Below are 16,381 nucleotides of genomic sequence, written 5' to 3' on the forward strand. Positions count from 1 at the left end.
TGTACATTTGTCTCTTAGCCTGGAAGCTGTTGTCGAGTGTGTGTATTAATTCCTCAGTAGCTGACTCACCAATGTGCTCCTGGCATCAAAGAACTATATGTAGAAGAGCACTGAGGACCCAGCTTACCTATTTTAGCCATTTTCTGATTAATATAGTTGGTTTGCTTTGTGTAAATTCTTATCCTAGCCAGAAATGCATACCCTCTAGAAATACTGATTATCTAATATACAATCTAATATAGAAGTAAAAAGTATGTTATAGCTAGTTTATCATTAGTTTATCATATAGGCATACTTCTCTAAAAGTTATTTTAGCTGTTTTCAAGGTCACCTGTTGCAAGAAATTTATACATATATGGAAGGTGAACTGTTTGTGAAATTAGCAAATTTTGACTTTTTTGGGGGGAAATATGACTAATGTTTTTCCTCCTGTTGTATCATTCCAGTCTGATACCTACCTTTGCATGTCTGTCCGTTTACCAGTGGAGGAGGAAGCCTACGTAGGTGAGTACCACCTGAGTGTCAGAAAATCATGGACAGAATTGGTGAAAGGCTTGTGTGGCTTCCCCTGTAGCTTAATTTCCCCCCCATCAGAATTCCTGTAATACATTCATCATGTCTAATGCAGAAGCAAAACTAGAGGGAACCACTTAAGGTGGGGATAACAAACTGTATCTGGAGAGACTCGTGAGTAATAGTACTTAAGGAGCTTCATGTAGATGCCTCTGGCAGCTGGGCTGTAGCGCTCCCATTTGTAAAGTATTGGCTTTCTGTCTGTGGCTGGATACTTAATTCCACTCCATTGCACAAGCTGTTTATTTACCTGCTGGTACCGGCTGTAAATCTCTTTGCACTTACAATAAGCGCTAGGTACAGTAAGATCTTACCTGTTTGCAAAATATACTTGCTTTATGTTGAGGCGTGGATGAGATGACAGGCAAATGACAGGCCCTACCACAACACTATATCAATGTTTAATTTAAGTAAGTAGGCCACTGAAGTAAGCACCATCTGTTTAGTGTGATCGCTCCGTAATGTTCATTTTTTATTCCATTCTGCTTGCCAACAGTTACCTTCACTAGTAAGTGTAAATAGTAGAATGGAAATTTACAATGAAAGGGTAGAACCTAGAAAATCGTCACTTGTTTTCAAAGAGATTAGTTAGCTCTTAACACATTTTAACTGTGTGTATATGTATTAGGTAGCTGATGAGTGATAAAGGTTTGGCTTTTTCCATATGCATTGAAAATGCGATTAGGAAACCACTATCATTGTATCACTGTCGTATTGCCATTGGCTTAAGGCAGCCTTGCCTACCCTGGTGCCCCCTAGAACTTGGGGACTACATCTCCTATGAGCCCCAGCCAGCATGGACATTAGGTAGAGATGATAGGCTTTGTAGTCCCAAAACATCTGGAGGACACCAGGTTGGAAAAGGCTGAGTTAAGGTAAGGAGAGTGCAATTTTTAAAGGACATGACATCTCTACTTTCAGTTGACATGATTTGGAGGCATCTTTATTTGGTGTGATATTTAGTAATTATATTACCGTGTTCTGGTTTGGGGGCTCTGAAGAGCGTAATTTAGGTCATAGGCAGCCTTTAGAATTTATGCTTTGTAAATCAAAGGTTTAGTTTGAGTTCCCATAGTAAGACACTGAAGGATTAAAGAAAATTAGAGATGCCAGCAAAATGTAGTGGGCATGCGCCTGGAAATTACCTTTGAGGCTCATGAAGCTCACTGCAAGGAATAGGCAGGCTATAAAAGGTCCCAAATTATTTTCTGGCTTTGATTTAAGAATTTCCAGCCCTTCCCTTGTCCAACACTCAAATCCCCTTCCCAAACTTTCCCCTTTTTATTTAAAAGCCTCACCTATATTGGCCAACATGCAGTGCATTGTCTGTGAAATAAGAGGAGAAAATCTGCCTCTTCTTATTGTCCTTGTCCAAGGTGCTGCTGAACACATCAGTATGGCAAATCCCAGCAGTTCCTTGGAGCTGTAGTTTATGCTGGGGCTACCACCTTTGCAGAATTGATTTTGGGATTATGCTTGTATCCAAAACTACTTCCTTTCGGCTTCTTTCCTGGATAAGGCTCATGTAAACCCCTGAGGACCTCCCCCCAGGTATAGGGTGGTATGATAATAATAATAATAATAATAGGCAGTTTCTTGTGAGTATAGGTAGTTTTCCTGTGTCTTGTATTAGGGATGATTTAATATTATCCAATCATGCTTGATGCAGATATGGGGCAGAATTAGCAATTCTATTTCCAGTTGGAAGGACGGAATTCCAGAGTAGTACTTTATGTAGAGATATAGTGAGTAGCAGCTGTGGGTGGCTGCTTTGGGCCCCTGGGAGCCTTTAATGATCTGATTTTAATCATTATTTTCATGACACAGAAGCAGTTCTCTCACAGCACATAATTTGGGACTTCTGCGCCAGTTGATTTTTTTATTATTACTTGAATCTTGTAAGATAATTTATTCTATCCAAGTATTTAAGCAATTGTGTGTTTAGAGTTTCTTTTAATTAAAACACTGCAGCAATTATTTTTTAGGGTATATACTGTGTTTAATTTATGATATGTCTACTGTTCTGTGAACTGCTATTTATAAAGACAAAATCGGCATGAAATACATTGTACAGTATTGTTCTTTGGGGTTATTTATAGGCTGGAAACAGTCCTATTAAGATCTAGTTAGGGCTAAGCAAATGGGTCCTTGAGGACAACTACTGTTCTTAACATCTTTTGTAAGGAGTGCACTATCTGAACATTACAAATTAAAATTACTGAAGAATTTAGTTAGAGAGAAAAGAAAAATATGAAACGTTCATATCATAGTAAATAGTTACTTGCAAATATATAGAGAATGTTGGCAGTAAGAAATTTCAGGTTGTACAATGTTGGGACTCTCTATATTTTTCAGGCCACCTGGTCCAAACCAGAAGTCACAGTAGAATAGGCCCTTCAGTGTTGCAGCGCACAATCTCTTTCAAATAACCCTGTGTTTTTTAAGGCATTCATTTTTTTAAAAAAATGACTAGTTTTACAATCCCATGCACACTTAGTAAAAAGTAAACCTGTTAAAATTAATGGGATTTATTTCTCAGTGAATGTATTTATGATCAGGTTAAATGTATGTTGCTTATTAATATAATTTTAAAATACTGTAGAAGAAACTATTTTAAATGCTTTCATGCTTGTTGAATCATAAACAATGTATAGATTGCTTCTGTCCAAAAATGTCTTATCAGAGGTAAACTGAGCTGGACTAAAGTTATTTCATTCCATATATATAAAAGTGTGGTTATGTAGTAGACTGTCCTCTCATAACCAGGCATTAAGCTTTGAGCATGTGAATGCAGAAGTCTTTTGAGTGGTGTATAAGATATCAAACTTTCCAGTTAATCTTAGAAGGCATTACTTTATTAGTGTGACAAATAGACATGAAAAGTTATCTAAAGAGAAGGTGATTTCCCAGCAAAGCAAAAACTGAAATAAAAGCGCACAAAGGATGCACCAGAACGTCAGTATGTGCTATTGAAATTGGGTATCTCCAACATGCTTTGAATCCAGTGTGTAACATCCAACAGTCACATCCTGCCACTGGAAGGAACCTCTGGTCCAACACGGCTCTCCTTTTCTATCTTTCCCTTTGCTCCCCTTATGAAGTGTGTGGGGTTGATGAGGAAGTCCCATTGCACAAGCTGAAGTCCCACTTGTATGACATGGGATTTTGTCTGTACATTTTGCTAACCAGATACATTTTGTTGGTTGCTACGGGTAGGCTGTAACTTCACATACTTACTAATGAAATAAATGTAGTTGCTAATCATAATAAAATACGTCTAGCATCTGATTGTTCAGTGTACAGCCTTTCACTTAGAGCCCATTTTATTAGATGTGTAATACTGTCCATTCCAAGCTTGGAAGATAGCCATACATCTAACTAGCAATAGTAAGCTCCTTGGTAGGATTTTTTTTAAAAAGCATAATACAGTATTTGACCTTTCCCCTCAAAGTTTTTCTGCTGCACAATGAGACTGAATATGTGTAAAATATATAGAGGTGAGCAGTGCGGAGATATAAGTGTTTCCCCCCCCCCCTTTTGTGCTTCTGAAAAATTAATATTTTCCCATCTAGTCTTTTAAATGTTTGATTATATGGGCAAATAGCAAAGCAAGAGAAGTATTTGCTGTATTGTGCAGGGTTTGATACAATCTGCTCTTTACTATTGAACTCTGCTGATAGCTAAAGGGTATACTACCGACACTTAGAAGAATTGTGTCTGACAGCAAGCCACTCAGCCAGGAAATTTATCTGTCATTCTCCTTCCCTTATTTTCACGCATATGGCCAACCAGTAAATAAATGTGGTTCCCCCCCCCCCTTACTGACTGATGGTAAGCCACCATTTGTCAAACAGTTTCATACAAACAAGATAGGACCTATTATAATCTGAAAAGAGGATGGAAATAATTTGATGATATATTGCATTTTTATTGCTTTACTTGACTCCATAGCTGCAGGATTGTTACAATAGAAATCTTTATTGCTTGGTGATACTACCTTTTCAGGAAAACCCATCTAAGTTAGTAAGTGTTTATACATTTATGCCTTTGGTGGCTAATGATATATGGTCAATTTTGTAACATGTGAAAATGATTCAAGTTGCCTGATCTGCAGTGTGTGATTTGCAGAAAAATAGGACTCAAATAAATGAACAATAGTTGGAAAGAATTTGCCTTATCGATGGAAGTAGACAAGCTTTTTTACTACTGCACTGTGTATCAGAGAGAGAAAGAAAGAGAGAGAGAGTCCCATTTTGTATCTTGTGTACAAATAACTAAACTATTAATGTACTGTGAGCCTTAAGATTTGCCAATCTTAATGGCAAAGCAAAAAAGCATTGTAGCATCAAGTTGAAAGAAAGGAGATTCCATCTAAACATCAGGAAGAACTTTCTGATTGTAAGAGCTGTTCATCTGTGGAATGGACTCCCTCGGAAGGTGGTGGATTCTCCTTCATTGGAAGTTGTTAAGCAGAGTTGGATGGCCATTTGTCATGGATGTTTTAGTAGAGGGTCCTGCACTGCAGGGGGTTGGACTAGGTGACCCTTGGGATCCCTTCCAGCTCTACAGCTCTACAATTCAATTATTCTGTAAGATATGAAACCAAATTTCCAGCTCCTCCACCCCACCCTTCCACAATTTTTCAATGCTTCCTTTCCTAGTAGCTAGAAAATGCGTATGAAATTTCACCAGTGGTACCTCGGGTTAAGAACTTAATTCGTTCTGGAGGTCTCTTCTTAACCTGAAGCACCACTTTGGCTAATGGGGCCTCCTGCTGCCGCTGCTGCACCACTGGAGCGCGATTTCTGTCCTCATCCTGAAGCAAAGTTCTTAACCTGTGGTACTATTTCTGGGTTAGCGGAGTCTGTAACCTGAAGCGTCTGTAACCTGAAGCATATGTAACCCGAGGTACCACTGTATAGTGGTTTCTAGAATAGTGAGTAGGTTTGGGTGTAGTTTAAGGGAAAGAGAGAGAGGGATGAAGGGAGGGTTGTTGTTGTTGTTGTTTTAAAAAAAACTCTGTAGAAGAGGACACTGAATTAGTCACATTATATTTCACTACATCGGGAGATATGTAGAACACTGATAAATAAATACATATAGGGTGAAATCCAGCGGTATGTGAGAGTTTCACTTGTACCTTGGGACTTTCCTTGCCTATTCCCCCACCTCTGCTGGCAGCCCCCCGGTCACCCCGAAAATCTGACTTGCATTAAAATAATCCATCAAATTATACTGTCTGGAAGATGGTCTTTTAAAAGGCAGTGGGAATACAAATGTACCCCTGTAATGGACTAATCTAAAGTTGAGGGAGCCTATGACAGGAGTGGCTCAACATTGTCCTTGCACATAATGCTAATATATAATTTCTCTTGGGGATGAAATACATTTTAATATTTAACATTCTTTGCCACCCTTTGAAGTCTTTTGGTCTTATAGTGCTGTCAGTAAACATCACAGTTAGTGAGAGCAATTGGAAAATGATTTTGTAGCATCTTCAGTGGATTGTAAAACTCCAGCTGTCATCGTAGAATTGAGTCTACCCTATTAATGTATTCATCTCTTTTCTTCCCCCCACCCCTGGAATATTCCTTTGTTCTGCTAAACTTCAAAATGCAAAACCGGGGGCGCAATTGTAAAGTACCAGATCTCCTGTGGTCCTGCTCCTACTGTGCCATTAAAATTAAAATGATACACCTCAAGAATCTGCCCTGCTGCTTCCTAGTTAAAGAAACTTAAAATGCTCTCTGTCACTGAAGAGTAAAACTATTGATAAAGCTACTCTTGTTTACCACCTTCAAATGTACTCCTCCCCTCTTCTTTCCTCTCTTTTTTGGGTTGGAGGATCATCTGTGAGACTTGAGTTTCATCTACAGTAGAAACTAAAAACATATTCCTTGGAGTTATGTTGTTTACAGTAGTCATTAAAATGTCTTTGTGTATTTCTTATTCCCCTTTTATATTTAATTATTGGTTAAATGTACACATTAATCTACATTTTTGGACTTCATTGTTTAGTAAGATCCAGAAAATTATTAAACAGTCCCTGGACAGGACCTCACAACTCTCTCTCCTAAATTTCTTTTTATATTAGAATAAAGACGTACCATATTTTTCGCTCTATAAGACGCACCAGACCACAAGACGCACCTAGTTTTTGGAGGAGGAAAACAAGAAAAAAAATATTCTGAATCTCAGAAGCCAGAACAGCAAGAGGGATCGCTGCGCAGTGAAAGCAGCGATCCCTCTTGCTGTTCTGGGTTCTGGGATAGCTGTGCAGCCTGCATTCGCTCCATAAGACGCACACACATTTCCCCTTACTTTTTAGGAGAGAAAAAGTGAGTCCTATAGAGCCAAAAATACGGTAAGTGGAGACCCCCCCCAAAAGGCCTTAATTGGACATTTATTAAGGGCAGCGTACTTCACAATCCCCAAACAATGGAAGGATATGCATGGTGTTTCAATTACTTTTTCTTATCAAAATGTTTGGTACATAGCCTATAAGGAAATGCTTGCACACAAACTCAGAGCCTTACATGGTGTTTCTAAAATCGATAAGTTCATTAAAATTTTGTTTGCTTTTATAAAACACACACACAGAGAAAAAGAAAATGATGTTAATCCCCTCAATCCCAATATATTTCCATTTAGAATTTGGAATCATTATTAGACTTACTAGCTTCCTTTTTGCCTTTGAAATATTATTTTGATATAATGATCTTTTTGCCTCATTACTGAAAAGTTACTTTTGTATGAGAATTGCATATGAGTACTGCCATCTCTTGGAGCAGTGAATGTTTGGAGAGGAGGAACTTGAGTAGGGTATTCTGGTATGTTATCATAGTTGTATATTTTACCTGCAGTGAAAAACAGTAATGATTTCTTTAAAATGTACATCTTAATTAGTGTGTAACAAAAGCATAAGAAAAACTTAAAACTTTTTTTTTTTAAAGTATCATGGCCAATAAGGCATATTTGCCTGCTTTAGAAGAAAAATTGAGAGAGCTGAAACACAACTTGAGAAATTAGCACTTCATCCTTGCTGCGATTTTTGATTTCTATTCCTGCTGTGTCGTTATAATGAGCGCAGCATCCCATAGTGTATCTCCATTTGCTGTTGTATGAGTGAAAGAGAACAAATAAGTGTCCTCGTGCAACTTAATGTAGAACCATAAAATGTACTGAGAAAAAAGACATACGTAAGTATCACTTTTGTCTTTCAGTTGACTTCAAACCTCATGCTAGCATGGACACTGTCCATCATATGCTGCTCTTTGGATGCAACAATCCATCTTCAGATGAAGATTACTGGTAAGGAGCACAGGGTTGTTTTCATGGCATTGGTTTAATTTCCTACCTGTGTCAGAAGGGAAAGACGTGTGGTTGGGAGGGGGTGTAGAAGGCTTGATGAATGCATGGTGGGTATGGTGTTTTCAAAAACGTTCATTATGTCGTTTCTGCAATTTGGGTTGCAGAATTTAATCAATAGATGTATCAAACCAGGCCTAGTTGATCTGTGACTTCTTTGATAAATTGAAGGAAACATGAAAATGTATAATTAAAAAAGCAAAACTACCAGTCTTTGCTTAGAGGGATGCCCATTTGGTTCCTCCCCACGCATATTACTGTAGTACACTAGAGTAAAAACAGCCATAGTAAAGCTGATGTTGATTGCGATTTATCCTCACACATTTTAAATTTTCCCCTATGGATTCATTCACTAAAACTTAGTTGATTGATTTACTGTTCAAACTGATGAAAGGTTGTAGCCCCCAATAAAAACTGTAACCTCAGTGCTTCATAATGGGAAGCAAGTTGCAAATTTCTACGTCTTCATACTCATCAATAAGATGTTGCTATTAATAAATCAGAAGCAGCTCTGAAATACCTTTTAAATTTTGATTGGGCCATTAATATTTGAAAAGGACAGTCTATAAAACAAGTAACCAGAAATGCTAACTTGGCCCCAAAGAGTTATGAAATTGGAAAGGTGTTCTGTTCATCTATTACTGAAAAATAGTTCATGTTTAATTGAATTTTATACTGGAATCCATGTGCTCATTTAAATATTCTTACACAATCTTACACAATCCTACTATTTTGTAATTGGTAAACTTACCTTGGATAGGTAAGTTTACCAGTTTACCAGTAAGTTTACGCATAGCCTTGATTTTTGCTTTGTCCGTTTCACGGGTTTATTTGCAGCATAGAGGTTGTATGATTTGCACATCATGGAAAGCTTGGATTCCTGGCTTATTGTAAGAGAAGAATCCTTGTGTGCACAGCCCATATCTGTGAGCAAGTTATCTAGGAGGGTGGCATATGAACCCAGCATCCTGGTTTGTGTCTCAAAGCTAACTTCTAACCCTGGCTTATGAACCTGGCTTGCTGGGAGCAACAAACCAGGATGCCAGGTTTGCACATCATGGGAAGCCAAGCTAAATTCAGACATCCTGGTTTGTTTTTACCTGCTTGCAGAAAAGGAGGAGGTGAAGCAGGAGTGAACAGGCTGCATTGTTAATTCACAGTAGAAAACTGTGACATTCATGGGCTTCACAATTACTATTAGTTTTTGCCAGTTGCAATCACCCCACCTCTTTCCCTTCCCTATCTCTTGCCTTCACACTCCATGTGTTTTCTACTACACCAAGGTTATGCCAAGTTCTCCCTTCTCACATAGTGCACTCTTTTGCCCCAGTGGACACGAGACATTTATAGTCATGCTAGCAACTACTGGTAGCACTCTGGAAACCACTATGAAATTACTAAAATTCATTTTGTTCAGTCCCAGAATACAAAGATTGGTCTGCTTCACAGTTTGAAAGCATCTGCTCTAAACAAAAGGAGAGACTTACACAATCCTATCCATATCTACTCAGTAGTAAGCCCTGTTGAAATCAATGAGACTTGCTCCCAGGTAAATTGAATCAGGATTACAGCTTTAATCTCTCTGATTTTAAAGACTAAAGTCTGTTTCATACACTACTGAAGTGTCAAAGTTGATTCTTCCACGTGGCTGGATCCCAAAACTTTCCAAAAGCATTTGAATGAAAGACTTTATGGTGAACATAACTGTGTCCGTGTCTACTGTACCATCGGACAGTAGCTCTGAGATGAGCTTTCCAGCTGATCTATTTATCTAACGTGATTCCTTCACCCAAACATGACTGGAACAGTGTGGGGACCAGGAAATAACTGCATTTTATTAATGAATAACTCTATTCCTTATTGTAAATGACAGTAGGAAAGTAGCATCTTCAACATTTCCTTGACATTGCAGATAGGTTTTCTCCTTCCATTTTATCTGTGGAGGTCTGTTGCTGTTAAATTGAGATCCAAAATGTGCTGCTTCTTTTTTAGTGTGTTGTGAATGTTCCTAAGAAAAAGCGTGAAAAAGGAGCTATAGTAGTTCTGCTAGACATTCTACCTATGTAGAAAAAATAAAAACACATTTGATGAATGACTGTGATTACTGAATCTCATTTAAATGCAACTCTACCTAATTCACACTTTCTCATTCACACACACACACAGAGAGAGAGAGAGAGAGAGAGAGAGAGAGAGAGAGAAACATGATGTGTAAAAATGTGTATGGGGGAAATTGCATACAAATGTCAATGTTGAATAGATTTCTATTAGACACCCTATATCAAAGAAAATTCTACTTCTGCATCTCAGCTGCTTCTGAGGGAGGAGTAGTAGCAGGGCAGGACCTATGGGAGGAGATGGCCCTTTTACACAGATCCTAAGGCTTATAGGTCTTCCAATGTCTTTGAAATATTTATTTATTTTCTTGCCTTTATATCACTCCTTTATTTTGACATGAAAACCAAGGTGAGTGGTATATGTTGCAATGGAAAACACTTCAGATTAGGACCAGAAATGCACCAACAGCTATTGAAGCTGAAATAGTAGCGGGGTGATGTGCTCCCCCCCAAAACTCACTCTGTTTAACTAAAGCTCATTAAAGGAAAATCCTACCATTATCTCTCTCTTGGCAGACAGGGCATGGTATAAGTGAGCCCACTGTGACTGGCAGCATTATGTAGGGTTCAAAATACTTCTGATGACAACATGGTTTATCCTATGGGGATTATCCAGTTTGGTTGGTTAACTGTGATTTAGATAATACTAAACCTGATAAACCAATGATTTGACTTGGTATAAAATCGCTTCCTATGTTGCGTGTGGATAGGTTTTTTTTATTATTTTAAAAATTGAATTGCTAGAATAGAAGTTAATTACTTTCATTATTTGGAAGCATAGCATTGCAACTCATTTTGGAAATTTCTTTCCAAAGAACTTCACTATAAATATATTGGAAGCAGCTACTGACATAGCTGAAAAAGTTAAGTCTCTTTCCCCCACTAACTAAGAATGTATTTATTACTTTCTGAAAAGAGATAAAATCAAGCTTATCATCTGTATGGTCAGCCCAAGGGGAAATGCCAAGCTTTTTCTAGTGGGAAGAAGCAATGTTCAGTCTAATTAACCTTGTGATTCTAAGGGCTAAATTCTTGTGGTGTCAAAAATAGATCTTCAACCATGCTCATCATTCCATGGTATATATGAAGAAGAGAATAGTTGATGCAAATGTCACATGGAATGATAGATATTTCATAGTGTGGGGATTAGTTTAAATATTAAGAATTATACTTGAATACAGGAACATATATCATATTATAATAAATCTTGCATAGTCTTCAAGTCAAAATACAGGGTCTCTAAGGGTTTTTCTTTGTTTCTTTTCTTCTGCGGGTGACTTTTGAAATCTAAATTAAGACACAAGCTCCCAGGACCATTTTCTGTGCAAAAACCACTGTAATGGTTCTCGAGTCCCCGTGGATGGGCACAAAATTTCAGGATGACAAAATTCTAAGCCAGGGAATTTCATGTTTGCAGCAGATTTTAACATTCAGTTGCCCGAGAAACTATTCCACCCACAGTAGGTGCTCATTTGTATGGGAGCTTCTGAACAGAGCAACCTTCCTTAACTGGCTGCCATGAGCCCTCAGTATTGTTGTCGTTCGACATGGGGCGGTAGACTAGGACTCAGGAGGAGGACGGGACTGAATGGTGGGAACCTCCGTTGGAGAAGGAGGGATCTCCCCTTTCCACCGCAGCTTCAGTCCCTTTGGAAGGGGATCAGGGTTGCCAGCTCTCCCCTCCAACCTTCCTGAAGAGCAGAGAGCCTCAATACAGGTTGGGAAGGGCTTTGATCAGCTGAGGAGGAGGCTGCGACAGAGGCGGCAGCGACTGAACAGAAGAGTGTAGCCTTGTCACATAGAATCAAATGCTACCTTCACAGGTGGAAGCTCACATACTCATGGAGTGCATGCTTGCAATCTTGGTATTCCTGTAAGGCAAGGGAATATTGTGATTGAGCACTCCATGCCTTGTCTTTAAAAGCTGGTGGGAGGTGCGGGGAAACTTGTTGGTGCATCTTCATTGCTTGAACATCTGAATTCTGACTTCTGAGCACTGTGTCTGCTGCTGACCCTATACTGTTAGTTCCCTGAATAAATAACTTTTCTTTATGTACAAGTATGAGCCTCTGTGCGTGTTGGGCAGGAGCCAGGATAGTGGCTGGTTTAGGGGGACATCTGATATGTGCTGTTACATTCCATTTTTAACACCATTATTTTACTGTACTGCCTAAGCCCTTAATCAAACAGCAGCAGGTTGCACACACAGAGAGAGCTATGTGTGAAGATTCTGTGTGCTTGCCTGTAAGCCAGCATGGCATAGTGGTTGGAATATCCTGCTAGGGCCAAGGAGATCTAGATTCCAATTCCATAAAGCTCCCTGGATAATATTAGGCTGAATACAAACTCTCAGGCTAACCTACCTTAGATAGTGGTTATGAAGATAAAATGGGACCTTAAGTTCCATGGATGTAAATGCAATAAGTAAAATATTGACTGCCAAAGAGATGAGTGCTGGTAAAATGCTGGAGGGAGCAGGCTCAAAAGGTAGTGTAAATTTTAGAAGAGGGAGTTAAAAACACATTGAGAAGCATGATAACAAAGGGCATTCTCAGCCTGAATGTAGTGTTTGTGGTGGAGAATGATGTTAACTGCTTAATGTTCCTAAAATGAAAGAGATGCTCAAGCCAAAATAAAAAAAACTTCCCACTGTGTGTGTGTTTCAGGGACTGTGATGGAGGAACATGCACGGACACATCTAATATTTTGTATGCTTGGGCAAGAAATGCACCACCAACAAGACTACCAAAAGGTATGAGATCTTTCACACTATGACATTCCAAATGAGCATGTGGTAGTAAGGATGGACATAAAATGTTTTCTTTGTGTGCGTAAATGTGTGGGTGTCTGTGTGTTAATTTGTAGTGACTTAAGTGCAATGCTCTGTATGTCTCTACTCATGGTTATTATTACTTTCCTTGGGAAGAATGGTGTTGTTCCTCTGGGTGAACTACTGCAAAAGGCTGTGCGTGTTTTGGTAGTTTCCCCACCTTTTTAATATGGAACTGAACAAATGTAATTCCACAGCGAACTTGTCTGCTGCCTTCTTATTACGGAGGAAACTTTTATGGTTTGTGAATGATGGATTGTTGGTGAAATCTATTTGGTTTGCAGCAGGATTCTGTCAAGATGATTCTTTTATCTTGTATTACACCAAGTAAAGTTCTGTGTTCCATATTCCCACCAACAGTGAACTAGGCCACTGTTGAAAAAAAAGAAAAAGAAAAGACATAAAACTTGAGATATCTGGTCTGTCTGCTTCTATTTGCTCTTCTAGCTTTTCATAGCCAGAATGAATGCATAACTCTCAGTTCCAGTGTTATATATCCCTTGAAGGGTACTTGAGGAATGATTCCCCTAGCAGAATACCTGTGAAAAACGTTGCTTGTGCTCTCTCTGTTTTAAAGTTATCAAGGATAATACCTTGTCAACTTCCGTTGTTAATATGAACATTGTGGGATTTCAATTTAAGTTAAATATTACCCACTGTTATTATTTTACTATACTATTGAAAATACACAAGCATACAATTTATTGAATTTCCACTTGTTGCTTTTTGTTTCATGTTAAGGTGTTGGATTCAAAGTGGGAGGAGAAGAGGGCAGCAAATATTTTGTACTCCAAGTGCATTATGGAGATGTTAGTGCATTCAAAGGTATGTATGGTCTTTGGATATGTTAATGTGATGATATGTGTAATAGCTATACTATAATAAGCCTGCAACTTACGTGATGTCTGTGTTCCGGGGATCACGCCTTAAGCCAAAATATAGTCCAAACACATTGGGTGCATTGGGATTGCCAAAGTATTTTTTCTTGGATGCCTGCCCCTTCCACCCCCTTTTTATTTTATTTTTTGCTAAGCGTGTAAAGCTAACTGTGCACAAGTCAAATGCATGTAAGTTGCGGGCTTATGTATATTTATATATTTGCACTGAACATTGCCATATTCTCGTGGCTGCAGACAGATGGTACTGCAAACTATAGGATGATGAGAGGCAGCCCAGGTAAGCTATAGAGGGTCTTCCAGAACAGACTGCAGCAGCAGCAGCCATCCTGCTCCACTGGCTGCACTGACTACCAGCCCTGGGACCCCTTGCCCCACGATCCATATCACTTTCAGGCCAACCACTTTCTCCCCTCCCCACCAGCTGGCATGGGAATTTGCTGTTGGCCCTGCCAATTAAGGTGAAAAGCTGGCCCAGGTGAAGCCAGCTTTTACTGCAGGAGCAGTATTAGCACGAAGTGGAGGAAGGCACCTACTGCCTGGAGATCGTCCACTGCTGCCAATTAGGATGAAGAGTCAGACTTGGTAAGGAAATGGATTGCTCCCCAGGCCAGTTGCCAGATCTGGTCACCTTACTCCTCCCAGGCTGATGGGTCATCCTCTTGGTTGCAACAGTTGCATGGGGTGGAAAGCAGAAGGTCTAAGCAGTTAGAATGGGGCAGGATGGGGTTGTTGAGTAGCTTGACCCCCCCACCCCCAGTAAAAAAAATAAAACTAAATTGAGAAAATGGCTAGTTATTGAGACAAGTTACAATAACAGTGGCAGCTTAAGCGTGTTCTAAATAATTTTAAATAATTTGGAGGTCGTCTGATTTGAAACTGACTATGTACTCAGGAAATTCAAATAGTGTAAACAACATTGTCACTACCTCTTCCTTCTCTGAACTTACTGTTATGGAAGGTAGTATGCATGGTTCCCAGTAGGTCAATGGCAGCATCTCTTTGAGTGTGTAGAAGCTGTTTCTTGAATTTGGCATATATTGTGCATTAAAAAAAAAAATCCCAGCAGTTTGTTAATGTAAAACTCATAGGTGTGACATCATGCCGTTTGTACTCATTTCAATAGCGATTTATCTTGTGTTCTGACCTTTTAATTTTTAGCAAGTAAAAATAGTTTCCAATTTAGGAACACCTGTCTGATAATGGCAGCAACCTACCAAGCCCTGTTGCTGGCCAGTGGAGGCCCCCATCAAAAGGAAGTTAAATTGCACTGTAATAGAGCTTGGTAGATTTCCCTCTCCCCATCAAGCTTCTCTCTAAAGGCCAAGTTTGCACTGGCATGGCTACAGCATAATCTTTTAACATTTTGGTTTTTGGCCCATTATTCTTTGCTGCAAAGTCTGTGAACCTTGTGCATTACATCCCATTTACAGTACATAAGATTTCTTCCTTCCACCATAATCAACATAATAATTCCAGTTTGGAAGATATACATTACTTTATTTTTGAACTGCCCCAAATGCACAAGCAGTTAAGGGGGGGTGGGGGGTATTCTCTGGCAAGTGATTTCAGCAAGCTCTCTTCATGGAGTTATCCTTATTGCTCTATTTAGCAATATCCCTACCCAGCATCAATTACACTATTTTCTAGAAATCTGACAAAATTTAAATTCCTGATACATAACAAATTATTTAGTGTTTATCAGTCTTTTTAATATAACTTACATTGGTTCCAATGCCTTAAAAAAATTTAAGCTGCAAAAAGAATATGTTCTTTTGTATAAGGATATCTTTTGACCATATTAAATTGGTAGTTTCTATTTTCTATTTACATTCGTGGCTTTACAGTCATCCTTTTTTCCAAAAAAAGTTAAGATGCTCATCTACACATGGTTTTTGCATAGCATTTCATGTAGTGGAATGCAAAGTTTAAGATTAATTTTTTATCTAGCCAGCTTTCATTTTCATAGTTGTAAAATATACTTAAGAGAATTTATGCAAGTACTTGCACTGCATTTCAATCATAGCAATCATATTCCCTAGTTTCAAAATTATTTGATTATATTTCTTAACACTGGACAAATTTATAGTAATTTTCATTTGTACCATTTTACAAACTAGGCAAAAGTGGAAACTTTGTGTTTCATGCTTCCATATTTTTGAGCTATACTCCTGGAACAATAAGCCTTATCTTAGGGTATTTCGACTTCGTAAACCTTTTAATGTATCTTCTGAGTGGCAGTTACCATTTATTTTTTCTCACTGATCAAAGAATTAGAAGCTGATATGCATATCACAGTGGATTTTGCTATATACACTATGCAATCCAGAAGTGCTATTAAACCACACTAGTAAGCACAGCTTCTTGTTTGATCTCTGTTGGAAGCTCTGCATAGAAAATCAGCTTTGAAAGAAACCTCCTTCTGAGGTGGGATGAATGCATTTTCCTCTCATTGCCACAGGGCAAATGGAAGCTAATAATTTATTTGTCCTGGAGCAATGTGTACTTGCTCTCTAGCTGAAATGCAAAATCAAAGGAATTATCCTAGGCTGAGTGGCAAATAGGGAAGATGATTTTTAAGATGGGATGTAAGGATT

The 16,381-nt window shown here is 38.7% G+C and overlaps 1 protein-coding gene across 6 annotated transcripts in view; it reads left to right on the forward strand.

The window, feature by feature from the left end:
* Positions 1 to 16,381, forward strand: part of PAM (peptidylglycine alpha-amidating monooxygenase) — a 126,511-nt gene that overhangs the window by 49,260 nt on the left and 60,870 nt on the right. For all 6 annotated transcript variants that reach the window (XM_080972425.1, XM_080972429.1, XM_080972427.1 and 3 more), the window contains exons 4-7: positions 447 to 504; positions 7,797 to 7,884; positions 12,725 to 12,810; positions 13,630 to 13,713. In XM_080972425.1, the coding sequence (XP_080828551.1) occupies positions 447 to 504; positions 7,797 to 7,884; positions 12,725 to 12,810; positions 13,630 to 13,713 (316 nt within the window). The remainder of the gene's footprint in view (positions 1 to 446; positions 505 to 7,796; positions 7,885 to 12,724; positions 12,811 to 13,629; positions 13,714 to 16,381) is intronic.

The sequence above is a fragment of the Podarcis pityusensis genome (genome assembly GCF_964106645.2).
Source record: "Podarcis pityusensis genome assembly, chromosome: 11".
Classification (NCBI taxonomy): Eukaryota; Metazoa; Chordata; class Lepidosauria; order Squamata; family Lacertidae; genus Podarcis; species Podarcis pityusensis.